Genomic DNA, 14,809 nt, shown 5'->3' with positions numbered 1-14,809 from the left:
GCCTCTTCTTTACCTCTTTTACAGTTAGGTTCAGAAGTTTCATAAACATCATCTGCATACTTTTCTGCATTACTCTGGGCAGGGGATTGGAGCATATCAAGTACAGATATATTGGCAGGCCATGAAGGATTTATGACTCTTCTATCCAAGGTCTGGATGGAAGCCAGGCCTTCAGTAGTCTCAGCCATCTGGAGCTGAACGAATACATCTAGAAATGATTTGTTAAAAAGTGTTCTCTAAGTAAGGTATTTTTCATAAAGTCCAGGCACTAAAGTCAGTGGACTTTATTCTGTAGAACAGATGATCTGCCCTCAGGCAAGACTACTGAGTATAAAATTGGGCAGGAGATTAAAGTAGGGACACATTGATATAAAAAGTAATGACAGCAGAAAGATTAAAAAAAACAACATGCAACAGCAACAGCAGGTCTGCCTGTGGCTATTTAATGTAGGCTCCAAGGTTAAGGCATCTGCCTGTGGTCACCCAAACCAGTCGGTGGAAGGGCCTGGGCTGATGGAGTGCTGCCTGATTCCCAAACCATCCTCTTTCCACTGAACCATCGAGAGGAGGGTCCACGTTTAATCATCTTGGGAAATATATTTGCCAAGCGTGACCATCGTGTGGGAACGAGGCTCCAACTTGATTTTGTAGTAGTTCAGGGTTTTGAATAGGGGAGAGATTTGGTATAAAACATTTTCAGAGAATTAACCTGAGTGTCTTCTGCAAAATTCATTAGAGGATAGAAAATGTGAGGCTGGGGGAGACCATTCAGGACATTGTTCGAGCCGAGGATAGGTAGAGTAATAAATGATTAGGAAGGTAAAAGAAAGAGGTAAGGTGTAAAGGAAGATTTTCAGGCCCTGCTATAATGTGATTTTTAAGGAGATCAAAGTCTGACAGAGTCAGCGGGAAGCAACTTTGAGTACAGCCCCTTCATTCTCGAGAAATGAGGAAGCTGAAGCCCTGGGATCGGAAGTACCAAACCCAAGGTGGTAGATAAGTTCCTGTGCAAATGCTAATCCAGCTTTGTTTGGTTCTGTGCTTCTGTTCTGAGTGTGCTATAACCCTCAACTACTATAGTAAAATTACCTGGCAGGTAGTTTTCAAGTTAATACCCTCCCGTTTATACCCCAGACCCACTTGCTGCCTTCAAAGCCACTTGGACATCACAGTGTATTTTTAACTGTGTTTCTGTATCTTTACCGCCCATGGGCTCCATGACCAAAGGGTCATTTTCATGGAATTTATCGCAGATCTGTCCTTGAGGCCTCTCTTTTTATTGTGGTGTTTTCTCTCCTAGAATGTCTTGCTCTCTTGGATTTAGAATATTATAATTACTTGTCTCCTTCAAATTTTTAAGGATTGCCTGCCTCTCCCACGCAGCCCATTATGGGACAGCTGTTCCCTTACCCCATGGGGCTGTCTTACTACTGTGAGGAGTCTTCCTGTAAAAGGATGTTCCTGCTGACCCGCTTGTCAAGACTGCATGAGTAAAATTATCTTCTTTTATGCTTGGACTCTTTTTTCCTGTTTTTATACTCATAGAATGACAGAATGGCAGGGACCTTGGACATCATCCTAGCCAAACCCCCTTATTTTATAGATGAAAAAGCCACAGACCCAGGAAGTTGGAACTTTTCCAAGGTCATAGTGAATTAGTGACAGTTAAAAGAGGGGTTGCCTGACAACTCAACCAATTCCCCATTTATGAAATGGAGATGATTCCAGCACTGTCTCATAGTGTTTTTTATGAGGATTATTAAGATAAAACTTGATGAAAACATATAAAATGGAAGTGTTACCACCAAGGCTTTCAGGTCAAGGCAAAGCAGTGCTCTTGAAATTGACTGAAAACATGGAACTTTAGGATAGTAGTACTCACTGTTGCAAGACTTTCCATGAGATTAGAAATTTCTTGCTGGCAGAGATTTTAGAGGTTAGTCCCACTCCTAAAATTTTACATACAGGAATAGGTGGTCACACAGCTAGTTTTTAGCAGAGCCCAAGCTCAAAACTACGAGAATTCATCCCAGCCCCCTGATTCCACTTTGCATGGCACAGTGCTTTGTGCATAGTGAGAGCTCATATGTTTGCATTCTAGTGGGTGGGCACAGACATAGTTACAACACAGTGAGATTTACACTGCTCTGGGGGAAGAAGTGGGGTAAAATGAGACCGGAGTCAGCAATATCCCTTACCCCGGAATGGCGGTTCCGCAGTGGGTTCTGTGGTTTGCCCAAGCAGGGTGTGGAACGACTTCTTTGGAGTCACTGCCTAAAATCTCTAGGCATTTCCTGTATATGCCTATCAGAGGTTAAATAAACATATTTCTTCCCAATTTCTCCCTTCATCTAAGATGTTCTTACCATCTCGGGGGTGTCAGTGTTCAGGGAAGGTACGTTGGCCAGGGTCCTTTCTGCTGTCACGGGTTTGTATGTCATGGGCCAGAGGAAGGGGGAGGATTCCTCTGGGGGATGCAAGTCAGCAGTAGAGACCTCGGGAATGAACTTTGCTTGTGGCCATACCTGCAAAGGTGGGGGTATCTGACCTCCCACCCCTCAACTTTGTCAGGAAGACAGCAGTCTGAGGTGCTGGTCCTTCCCTTGTCTTATATCAAATAGTGCCCTGTTCCCCTTCCATGTGATGGCATGCATTATGGCTTTTTGTGTGAAGTATGCATTATTCTGGAAACATCTGAAATATCCTAAACAAAATGACATTTTCCTTTTTCTTTTTTTTTAACTCAACAGAAAATGCCCTAAAAACAATAGAGGACGACGACAGAAGCAAAACCTAGGCCATTTTACTTCAGATACGTCATCTAGGATGGTTTAAAATGACTTTTATATGTACACTGACCATGTGATGTACATTTATTATGTCTTTTTTTAAAGAATGGAAATATTTATTTCAGAGGCCTTATTTTTGGACATTTTTAGTGTAGTACAAGTTGGCTCGTATTTAGAATATTCAGCTACAACAGTTTTGGACTGTTTAGAAGTCTTTGTTTTATGTTTTTAAATATAAAAATTGATTTCATAAATTTGTACCACATGGTAACTCTAAGACTTGTTCTTTACCCATGGAATGTAGTATTTTTGCAAAGGTGGACCACTTCACAAATGGTTCTAAAGTCATACCCACTTCTTCCACAATGACCACAGCAAATGACCAAGCATGAACTAAAGGTAAAGATGTTTACAGATTACTTTTCTTACAAAAAAAATTTTAGAAGACACTGTGTTTAAATAGGCATTTAAATGTTTTGAGATTTAGTAACTGATTTTTTTAGACACTGCCAGTCGCATGAACTGTAAAGCTGTGTGTGTTAGGTGTAAAATATTTACAAGATGTATGGACTGGAATTTGACTATTCCTCTCTTTGAAAAAATAATTCTGATAATTCAAAAAAGTGTCTGGTAGCAATGATGGAACGGATCACTGAAAAGTAGATTTAGATATTGTGAAAACAGTCTGTTTAACAAACAGATGGGAATAAAACCTACTCTATCAATTAAACTACTTTAATACACAGTAATTTTTAAAGAAAATATTTGTTTTAACATAATTGTTTCAGTGTTTGTGAATAAAATGCAAAAATAATTGTTAATGATTGGTGCTCTTAAAGTGAGCTTAAAAATTACCTAAGACCTCTTTATCCAAATTTGTCCTGTAGTAATAGATATATTAATAGATTGTTGGTGTTTCAAGATCTGAAGTGTGAGTAGAATGTATTCAGCTGTTTAACGTGTAGTTTAGATATTCAGAAGTATGCATGTAGAATTTAAGAATATGTTCAAAATTGAATATTAATTTTAATATTTGATTTGGAAAAGCATGTTATAATATAATGTTTTCACTATATGGCCTTTGGTGTGTTTTTTTACTACATCCTTTGATACTGATATGTCAGTGCAATTAATATGTGAAATTAATAGAAAAAACAGATTTTAGCTCAAAATTTCCTTCTGCTTTTTTTACAAATGTTGCTGGACATTATCTAATGGCCAATGTCTCACCCAGCACTTGGAGTTTGCTCTTTTGGTCATTTGGCTTCTCGGCTTAATGTTAGTAGCATGGCAGCTTTAGTGAACTTTTTTGAGAAAAGCTGTCCTCTTCTGGCCACGGTCTTATTTGAGTCCCTTAGTCAGTCAGTAAGCATGTTTGGAACAGTCCCCAGTGCATTGCGAGGGCTCATATTGCAGACAGTCACGTATGGGTATTTGTAGTTATAAATACTTGACCAGTCTCCAGGGGTGGGGCTTCCAACCCTTTATACAACCCTGTTGCCTGTTATCAAGCAAACTCTTCGCTCTAAGTGCCAGAGTTGATTGTGGTAGGCCATCTTTAACTGAGAAATACATAAAATGGAACACAATAGGTCTGCTTCAAATGCTGATAAGATCCACCAGAATCGTCTGTCGAGTGTGACGGAAGATGAAGACCAAGATGCCGCTCTTACCATTGTGACTGTGCTAGACAAAGTCGCCGCCGTCGTGGACAGTGTGCAGGCGAGCCAGAAGAGAATAGAAGAGAGACACAGGCAAATGGAAAATGCTATAAAATCCGTCCAGATCGACCTGCTGAAATTTTCACAGTCACACAGCAATACAGGCTATGTCATTAACAAGTTGTTTGAGAAAACCCGGAAAGTCAGTGCTCACATTAAAGACGTGAAGGCCCGGGTGGAGAAGCAACAAATTCACATTACAAAAGTAGAAACTAAGCAAGAGGAAATAATGAAGAAAAACAAATTCCGTGTGGTAATATTCCAGGTAAGCTTGCACTTGGGTTTACCTTGATTACTACTGCAGTCTCTCTCCTCCTCTCAAGGCCAGCAAGCCCTGTCAGAACTTTCCATTGTTGCCTCTTAGCTATTGTATGTGTTCATGTAGTGGAATTCTGTATCAGCAGATATCTCAGGATAAAACCATATCTGTGTTAACTAACCTACTATCAGAGCAGTATTTTGAGCCTCTCAACCATTGCATGTAATATGAACTATGGACCGTAGCTAAGGCTATTTCTTGCCTTTGAAACTTAATATTGGTAAAGCTCTTTCAGCATATTAGCCATATTCGCATGATGCCTTCTCATAGACTTTAGAATGTTAGATGTGGAAGAGACTTAAGAAGCCTTGAGTATGAAACATCTCTGTATCGTAAAGAAAGAAACTGAGGACCTGTAGCCTCACAATGTGTTTTTTTTTTCCCTTATTATTATCGAAGAGCCAGGAAAACCCTAAACAATAAAGTGTAAGCTTTTCAGAATATAATCTGTTGGAATTTTTACATATGAGTCACAATAATAAGAAACTATTTTCTAATGAATCAGGCAATTTTTCTTATTTTTCTCATTGTTAATATAGTTATACAAATGTAGGAGTCACATAAATGATTCCTTATGTTTAATTACAGAGTGTTTTTATTTAGCTGATTTAATGTAATCGTTTTTGTGAGGCACTGTATACAACTGTACAGTTGAACTTACTTTTTTTAAAAATAGGACTATATTCAGGGCAAATGCATATCTATAATATATTTTAAAACTTACAAATCAAAAGGAAAAATTGAACTCTCCTCCTATGGTAGAAAAACAGGGAAGTTATTATCAGACAGTTCACAAAAGACAGAATAAATGAGCAGAATTCCATCTTCATCTGTTTCAATATTTGCAGTTACTAAAACATAACATACTCAGAGTTTGAGGGCAGAAAAAAAAAAACAAGCACTTCAGTATTCTGCGGGTAGGAGCATTAATTGATACAGCATTTCTGGAGGGCAGTTTTGTTGGTACATATTAAGTACTTTAAAAATTCACAAACCGTTTGGCCCCAAAAATTCATGTCAGAGAATTTGTTCAAAGTATAAAATCAGTAATACCTGCAGGGATGCTGAGAGAGAGAGAGAGAGAGAGAAAGAGAGAGAGAGAAAAAAAAAAAAAAAACACCATACTTTTAAAATGAATGAATGCCCATATGCTTAGGGATAAAACCTAAAGGAAGAAAGACAACATGAAAGGGGAACAGAGTTGGATTATGTTGGCAGATATTTGTAAGATACGAGGGATGTGGGCAATAACCCTCCACAGCATTCGTTACACATTAGTCAATTCTCTATAGCCCTCTGAGGACTGATAAAATTACAGAATAGTGTTTTGAATCTTTTTTTTTAAAGATTTTATTTGTTTATTTTTAGAGAGAGGAGAAGGGAAGGAGAAAGGGAGAGAAACATCAATGTGCAAGAGATGTATCGATCGGTTGCCTCTCAAATGTCCCCAACTGGGGACCTGGCCTGCAACCCAGGCATGAGCCCTGGCTGGGAATCGAATGGTGAACTGGTTCGCTGACCAGCACTCAGTCCACTGAGCCACACCAGCCAGGGATGAATCTGTTTTTAAGAGCCTGTTTGTTATTTAAGAAGAAGAGTAGGGAGGAGGGAGAACTGTTGCTTGTTTCAAAGGTAGGTAGGTTGGTTCACGTCATTTCCCTTTTCTTCCTGGCAGTTCTTCTCCAGACTTAAAAATTTGAAAAAATTAGTCACCTTAGTCTCAGCGGCCAGTTCCAGTGTTAGTGTACATAATGGGGATCTATTTGGTATTGGAGAATGCAGTACCTGTTCTTCAGTTCACTTTCCAAGGGCATTAGCAGTAATGGGTACATAACACTCTGCTTGCATCGGACATCACCTGCAGACACTCTTAGTATCCAGCATTTCTCCTGAGAACCTTCGTACCAAGAACGGACCAGGTACCAATTAAGATTTGCAGAGGCGAGAGCAAAGAAGTTTCTGAAAAGTTCTCATTGATTCATTTTTCTATTGATATAATTTCTTTTTAAAGTTGAGATGTTTCTATAGTCACCCAATTATTCCCTGAAGCTTGCTATTTTCCCCCTTTTTTGAGCCCCCATAGTTACTTGAACAAATAGAAGATAGTATGAAAACGCAGCTGAGAGGCGCTAGTTAGGTCAGATTTCTTTCCTTGTAAGAGAGAGGAGCTACGAAGGTTCTGTGAGATTAAGTTATTCAGAACAAGCAGCAATTTGTCAATAAGCAGTCAGCTACAATGGGACACCTTACAGAAAAAAAGACAGAGGCAAATAATAGACATAGAACTCAGATTTGATGTTTCATTAGATGTTAGAACACTATACTGTGTTCACATGCATATTCTTACAGTTGTTACAGTTCGTTCTCATAGTTAATATGCGTAAGTGGTTATATTGAGAAGGCCCCTTCTGCTAAAATTAACTTGAGGCTGAGTAATTCAGCTATAGGATATATGCATTTCTGTTTGGGTCTTTCCTCAAAAAGTTTTCCCTGGATACATCTTTTTGGTGGCAATTTTTATTGGTATTTTATCTCCCACAGTTGTGTATGGCTGACTTTCAACTAATCCTGGACATTGGCATTAAAAAAATTATCTACTATTTCTCATACAATTATCATTTCTCTTTGAACATGCTTTCACTTTGATGGCTTTCTCATCATACAGGCTGGGGGTCTTGGCATATCTTCTACCAGTTTTGCTTACTAAATGACATGTAGTTACCAAATGAGTTATTTGGCCATTCTCTAATGATAAGTCCTGGACTTCGATATATTCCAAATTCTCCTAGCTGTTACTGTGATACTCAGCTATGACCCAAAGTGCTCGTTTTATTTATAAAAATCATCTTTTTTTTAATCTGGACTTTTAGAAAGATATATAATAATTGTATTTGGAAATCAACTATAATTCAACCGTTCAATCTTCAATTATTATTATAGTGTATTCACCACTGACTCATGGTATCTCTGACTCACTGGAGTTACAACAGATAGATTCATGTACCAAGTGCTTTCTCTGACTCCACCTCTGTTTTCTTTTGTCCTTAAGACTGCTTTTATAGAATTGGTTGTGCTATTGAAGAAGGATGTGTGATCCTTGAGTTAAGTTATATGATTTCATAGCAGGATTGTGAGGGGTTTTCCCCTTACCAAGCAGTAAATTTTTTTTTTTTTGCTCCTTCTTTTTCTAATTATACCTTCTCCAGCCATACCAACCCACTCAGTGTTGCTGAAGCTGCTCCCGGCAGCAGGTGTCAGGAAAGCAGAGGAATCATTTTGCTACTTCTGATTCATCAGAGAGTTATGAGACGCCCACCCTGCTGTTTTTTTGAGACGCCCACCCTGCTGTTTTGTGGTTTTTTTTTTAAAGCTTCTAGACTCTTCAATCCTATATCCAAAGAACTTAATTTTAAATAAGTATCCAACAAAATAAGGTTCCAGGTGATACCTTCTTAACTATCAGGCTGATAGGTTTTTGGAATACATGTAAATGTGTTTCTTACATACTTACTCATTTTCTTTTGAACAGGTTTAATCTGGATATCAGCAGGAGCACAGTTTTCTTTAGAAATTTTAACTCCAGGGGTTGAGTTAAAAGTCTCACGATGTTCTGCCTGTTGAGTTCTAGAAACAATCCCTAAATAGGGAGTTGGGTTCCTTTCGCAGCTATGTTTCTGGGCTGGTTCTCAAGGTCACCAGTGTCTGCCATGTTCCCAAACCAATTCTCATTCTTCCCCTTTTGACACATTTGATGGCTGGTCCATCCCTTGCTTGAGACTTCTTTTCCCCCAGCTTCCCTTTTCCCTTAGCTGTGGGAGGTGCTGCTGCCCCTTGGATTTCTTCCTGCCACACTGGCTGATATTTCTCCTTTTGGTTTTCTCATCTTTTCTGATCTACTTGTCTAAAATCCATGTATCTATAACGGTAAAATCCATCAATTTCTGATTTTTAAAAACAACCTAATTGGCAGCAAGACCTAGCTTGACCCTGAACTCACTGGATGGCAAAACCTGACCAGAAATAGCATGACGCTGTTCATAGTCTTTAGCCCACCTTAGGGTGAATATTCATATTTTTTGCCATGAAAGTGTTTCTTCTAAACATCTCACTTGGAATGTTATATAAAATATCATATTATTTTCCCCAAATCTGAAATATTCTGAATTCTGAAACATACTGTGGTCCCAAGGAGTATGAATAACAGAAGGTAGACTCATTCACTCACTGCGATCTCTTTACTCTGAATTGCAGAGTTTCTAATTTAATCTTTATGTTAATGACTCCTAAATTTTCATCTCTAGTCCAGACCTCCCTTCTGAACTCCAGCTGCCTTACACACTCAGCTGCCTGCTTGACACCTCTGCTTGGATTTCCAGGGGGCATCTCAGATTTTTAATGTTAGGACCCTATCCTTCCCCTCGAGTCTCTTCCTCCCGCCAACTTTGTCATCTCATTTAATGACAAATCCATCTTCCAGTTGCCTAGACCATGTACTTGAGAATTATCACTGACACTCTCTTAACACTCCCCGTCCAAATCTTGCAGCACATCTTGCTGGCTCCTACCTTCAAAGTGGATCAGGAATCAGACCACTTCTCACCACCATCTCTGCCAACACCCCGATCCATCTCTCCCCCGACTTATCCTGCGGTCTCCAACTGTTCTCCCTGCTTCTTATCTCACCCCCATAGCTTATTTTCACCAGAGCCACCCTTCTACAACATGGGTCAAATCATGTCACTACTCGTATCAAAACTCTTTCAAAGGCTTCCTCAACGCACTCAAAGTAAGAGCTGCAGTCCTATTTACTGGATACGGAGCCCTAGATGATCTGGCCCTCCTGCCACCTCCCTCGCCCTCTCTCCTCCTCCTCTTGGCCCTCGATCTCTCCGCTCCAACCACTCTGCCCACCTTGCTGTTTCTCCTTCCCTCCCAGATGTATGCATTGCTTGTGCCTCTAGGCTAAGATGCCACCTTATGGGCGAGGCTTTTCCGAGCATTCTCCCGTCACTGTATTTCCTTTCCCCTTCCCTACTTAACACCATCCAACATTCTTTAATTTAACTTGCTTATTCCTCTGTGAAACTATAAGCTCTTATACTCTGTTTATTTTTCCACAGGAGGTTGTTCTCAGTTCCTAGAACATTCACTCTGCTTGGTAGGCCCTTAGTTATTATTTGTTGGATGACAGCATAAAACTCTTGTTTGACCCAACAGTCATACTGGGCATAAAGCATAAGACACATCTTTGCTTCATGAACTGACCGTCAAGTGGAAAGCCTTGGGAGACATTTATAAATAGGTAGAGTTCCAATTCAGTTCAAACTGTGATAAATAAAAAGAGGTACATGCGTGCCATTTTGATGTAAAGTGGAGATGTAATTAGCCTCTTGGGGAAGTGGGGGACATTTGAATCTACTCTTGAAGAAAGATATATTTTTACAGAGCTGAAAACAGGTGAAGGGGCATTTAAGGTTGCAAGAACCGCATATGCAATGTTTTCTTGTGTGTTTGAGGACTTGAGTGCGGCTGGGTGTTGCTGGACTGAGGTGTGGGAAGGTGGCTTAGCTCAGACTGAAGAGCCTTCTCATCATACTAGAGGGTTTGAATGCTGTCCTTTGAGTGCTCATGAGCCTTGAAGAGTTTTAAAGCAGGAAAAGGATGTAATCCGAGCTATGCTTTTAGAAATATTTCTCAGGAAATGTGTAGGTGATGTTTTGGAAGTAGAAGTGTCACCCAAATTCAGGCCTCAGGGGACAAGGACCTGAATGGAAGACCTTGGTAGAAGCAGGGAGGAAGGGATGAGTTATTAAGAAGTATTATTGACAGTGCTCGATGAGCAGTGTGGTGTGAGACGAGGAGGAAAGAAAATATTCGGGACGATGATGCTGGGGCGTGTAGCCTGCGCCTGGGTAGGTGCTGGTGCCGAAAGGTCCAGGAAGGGCAGTAGCTGTAGAGAGGACGAGGGGTGGGCCTTGAGTTTTGGACATGTTGTGTTCCATCTAGGTGGAGAAATCTGTGTTATCTAAAAATGTGTCTCCATCTTAGGAGAAGGGGAGAGATAAAGAGAAAATATTTGTGAATTTGCTTACAATTGGATCCCAAGGCAGAGGAATGGATAAGGTTGTTCAGGGTGAGCTTGGGAGATGAAGAAGAAACAAGGGCCAAGGAAAGAGAGACCCGGAGAAATACCAACATTGAAGGAGTGGGCAGAGGATAAACAACATGCGGAGATTTAAAGGCATGACAGAAGGTGTAAGAGCTGGTCTCTAATATGCTTTCTTTTTCTGTCCTTCAGGAGGACATTCAGTGCCCGACATCCCTGTCTGTTGTTAAAGACAAAAACCTAAGTGAGAATCAAGAGGAAGACAGTGAAGATGTCTTTGATCCCCCAATAGATCTGTCTTCAGATGAAGAATATTACGTTGAAGAAAGCAAATCCGCCAAGCTTAGAAAGTCAGGCAAGGAGCACATTGATAATATCAAAAAGGCATTTTCCAAAGAAAACATGCAGAAGACACGGCAGAACTTTGACAAGAAGGTCAACAGAATTAGAACTAGAATAGTGACCCCAGAGAGGAGAGAGAGGCTGAGGCAGTCGGGGGAGAGGCTGAGGCAGTCGGGGGAGAGGCTGAGGCAGTCGGGGGAGAGGTTGAAACAGTCAGGGGAAAGATTTAAGAAATCTATTTCTAATGCGGCTCCCTCAAAGGAAGCTTTTAAGATGCGCAGCCTTCGGAAAGCTAAAGATCGAACAGGGACGGAAGGTTCCGAAGAGGCCAGGGAGATGGGTGTGGACATCATTGCCAGGAGTGAGTCTCTGGGTCCGGTCAGTGGGCTCTATTCTGACGAGCTCAGTGAAACAGACCGCGAGGAGGTTAGGGTGGGGGGTCCTCCCCACGAAGGAGGGGAAATCTCAACCCCTGAGCCTTTAAAAGTTACTTTTAAACCCCAGGTGAAAGTAGATGATGATGAATCCCTTTTGCTAGATTTAAAGCAGTCTTCATAAAGAGGAAGTAAGTATATTTTGTCACCTTAATCATTCAGTTCCAGTTTCGTATAGTCACTTAACATTTATAGGCCATTTAGGGAAGAATAAGTGGTATGATTTTTATTTCTTATGTTTAAAATCTTAAAGGTAATACAGATAAGTGCATTTTCTAGTAACTTCCTTGGAAATTCTTTTTTTCCCCCCCGGGCTTACGAGATTCTGGCAGCTTTCTCTCCTGTCACTCTCATGGCAGCTGCGGATTTTTAAGTGCCTTTCTCTTGCCCACCAGAGAAGGAGGTTCCTCGAGAGGGTCAGTGAGGTGTTCAGTAGTTTAAAACTAGTAAAGGGCAAATTTGTGGCCTTTGTTTGCAAGTGAACCCTTAATTTTGGTCTAGATTAAATGTGGTGGCCAGTCTCCAAGGGGATCATATCATCCATATGTTCTGATCAGCAGCTGTGTTAGTAAATTAGCAACCACACATCTTTTTGATGCTTCTGCATGAAAAATTGAAGTTCTGGACTTGAACATTTGGTTCTGGCATCGCAGCTGTCCTCATAGTGGGCACTTGGTGTGCCGCCGGCTAATAAGCGCATCAATAAATGGAGAAGGTTTGCCTGCCCGCCTAACTCAGAGAACTGGGGTGAAGATCAAAGGAAACGATGCACACTCTGGGGGAACAAGAAACACATCCAGACGAAATGAGCCCTACTGATTCCTCAAAAACGAATTCGTTACACCTCCTAAAAAAGCCCTGAGCACCAAGCGGTGAGGACCTAGGTTGGATAGACACTAATGTTGATCTTTTGAAGGCTTTTCACAGAATCCGGAATGAAAAATAAATGTTTGGGTGACTTTTTTTTTTTTTTTTTTTTTTAAATCAGAGACTAAAATGAAACCTTGAGCTTGAGTTGGATCTTAAACGTTTTCTTGGAAAGTCTTTTTCTAGTTTTCTTTTGATTTAGATCTATGCTGTAGCAACACGCCTTTGAGGGGCGTGAAGCCTAAGACTGTGGCTATATCTTCAGGAACCCTCTCTATAGTGAGCCCTGGTGGAGTGGGTTTGGAATTGACCTCAGGTATTTGTGTTTTACAGCGTGAACTCCTCAGGGTGTGTCTATCCAAAACAGTATCCGTAGGGGTTCATCATAGCTGCTTTGGGAAGAAGCCAGACTCCACTCTTGGCTTTAGACCTAGCCAGACCGGAAGCAGATGTCATTGCTAAAGAGTAACAGAAATGGACATACTGGTTCTGCACTTCTGGTAATGTTTAAATCTTCTGGTTTTGTAAGAGGGAAGAAAATGATGGAATTGTGTTGGACAGCAATCAGCTTTCAGATCAGTTTTGGATGCTCATGTAGTAATTGTAATAAATGTATGTAAAGAGACATGCACACACAACATAGACACACTAAAAATCAACTTTAAAATATTTGACTCAGTTAGCCAGATATTTGGGTTTAGGAGTTTGATTCAGCATCATTTCTTCACTCTGCATGAATACATAAAATCATAAATTGTTTATCCCATCTTTTTATATTGAAAACCAAAATGTATACAACATTGAACAATATACTGAAGTAAATAATTAAAAAATATTATTTAAAAAGAGCTTGGTTGCCTAATCACATATTTCCTTAAAGCCATAATAAACTTGAATTAAAAAAAGACATTATTACAAAGTTTGATGTCAGTGTCCTATTTGTAAATATTTTTACTAATAATGAATGCAGACAACGTGGTGTGAATTTGATATAATAACCCTTCTTGCAGTAGGTATGCTTCTAGGTTGAGAAGAGTGTAAACTTATAAGCTTTTTATTCTAGCCCTATGAAGAATAAATATCAATTGGCTTAAAATATGTTTTGGTAGATATTACTGTCAAGGAAATTTTGTAACGTCTGTCTCCTGCCCCATTATATGACCAGACTTGACATCATATGGAACATTTTTCATATGGACATAGTGGAATTTTGATGAGGAAGGGATTATAACCTGGTCAGCTCTTTATCGAGTTAGACTTTGTGCAAACCGAGAAACACTAAAATAGTCTCATGTCCCCAAAGGCTCACTGTGACCTTGTACTGATTTTCACACCAGGATTTTTCCTCCAAGTCGTTCTGTCTCTTCACTTGCTCCCCTTATTTAAGACATTCCTCATTTCTGCATCACAGTTTTTCCTTCTTTTCTTTCCTTTGTTTTCTTGATGTAAAGAATGTCTATAATAGGCTGCAAAATCACACATCCTCACTTAATGCAAGGAATATTCTAGTCAATGTTCCTTATTTTAAAAGTTTCAAACAACACAACAGGCTTTCTGCTTATTTTGGTTCTCTCTGCTTTTTGAAATTATACGTTCAATTTTAAACAATTTACACAAAGAAAAGCCACTAGCAGGATGTATCCCCCTTTGTATGAGGCAGAACAATGCAACCTCCACGGATCCCGAGTGCCTGGAGCCCACTTTCAAGCTCAGCTCTTCCACAGAATGGACAGCAGGGAAGTGCAGCTCGCTCACCTGCACGGGATGGCCCGGACCTTCCTCTGAGACTGTCTGTTGGCCTGGCTCTGGCTCGTAGGTTAAAGAAGTGAGTCCGAATCTGAAATAGGAATAAGGCACATGAAAATTCAGCTTGCCGAGATTGTATTTGTGGTGTGTGTGAACTCCCTTGAACAAGTTTTCATGAATTAAAAATATAAACCAAAATATGGCGTTTTCATTCTGGCTTCATTCTTTGCTTTCCATGCACATTTAAGGGTTTGCTTTAGGGATGGAAGTTCATTCTGATTCTGTTAGCTTGAAAGGCATGGGTCATGTCATGTAAAATATTCCACAGAATCATTGTTCACTGCAATTTCATTACCTGAAATTACTGGGCTGCTTTTTCTGAGATGTATTTTTATAGCATCTTTTATTGAAACCTGATTTTAAAAAAATGACAGATTATGATCCCCAAATAAGCTGCATGGCACATTTGAGCCAAGACGGGGGGT

At 40.0% G+C, this 14,809-nt stretch overlaps 2 protein-coding genes across 2 annotated transcripts in view; both read left to right on the top strand.

The window, feature by feature from the left end:
* TMEFF1 (transmembrane protein with EGF like and two follistatin like domains 1) overlaps window positions 1-2,949 on the top strand; it is a 77,817-nt gene extending 74,868 nt beyond the window's left edge. Inside the window, exon 10 of the mRNA XM_054584607.1 lies at window positions 2,751-2,949. Within this exon, the coding sequence (XP_054440582.1) occupies window positions 2,751-2,835 (85 nt within the window). The 3' untranslated portion in view covers window positions 2,836-2,949. The remainder of the gene's footprint in view (window positions 1-2,750) is intronic.
* Window positions 2,950-4,226: 1,277 nt separating this feature from the next.
* On the top strand, window positions 4,227-14,491 carry CAVIN4 (caveolae associated protein 4). Its single transcript, XM_054584606.1, has 2 exons — window positions 4,227-4,775; window positions 11,128-14,491. The coding sequence occupies exons 1-2, from the start codon at window positions 4,368-4,370 to the stop codon at window positions 11,833-11,835; spliced, it is 1,116 nt and encodes a 371-aa protein (XP_054440581.1). The 5' UTR covers window positions 4,227-4,367; the 3' UTR covers window positions 11,836-14,491.
* Window positions 14,492-14,809: the final 318 nt, after the last annotated feature.

Source organism: Pteronotus mesoamericanus, unplaced genomic scaffold, assembly GCF_021234165.1.
Source record: "Pteronotus mesoamericanus isolate MK-2021 breed Mesoamerican mustached bat unplaced genomic scaffold, CSHL_Meso_final contig_78, whole genome shotgun sequence".
Lineage (NCBI taxonomy): Eukaryota > Metazoa > Chordata > Mammalia > Chiroptera > Mormoopidae > Pteronotus > Pteronotus mesoamericanus.
Note: the sequence above shows the minus strand (reverse complement) of the source record. Positions and strands in the feature narration are given on the sequence as shown.

Bases quoted from the DNA above. Each gene is read 5' to 3' on its own strand.
- CAVIN4 (XM_054584606.1), top strand. From the start codon at position 4,368: ATGGAACACAATAGGTCTGCTTCAAATGCTGATAAGATCCACCAGAAT. The intron at 4,776-11,127 runs GTAAGCTTGCAC...TCTGTCCTTCAG, and splicing joins TCCGTGTGGTAATATTCCAG to GAGGACATTCAGTGCCCGAC.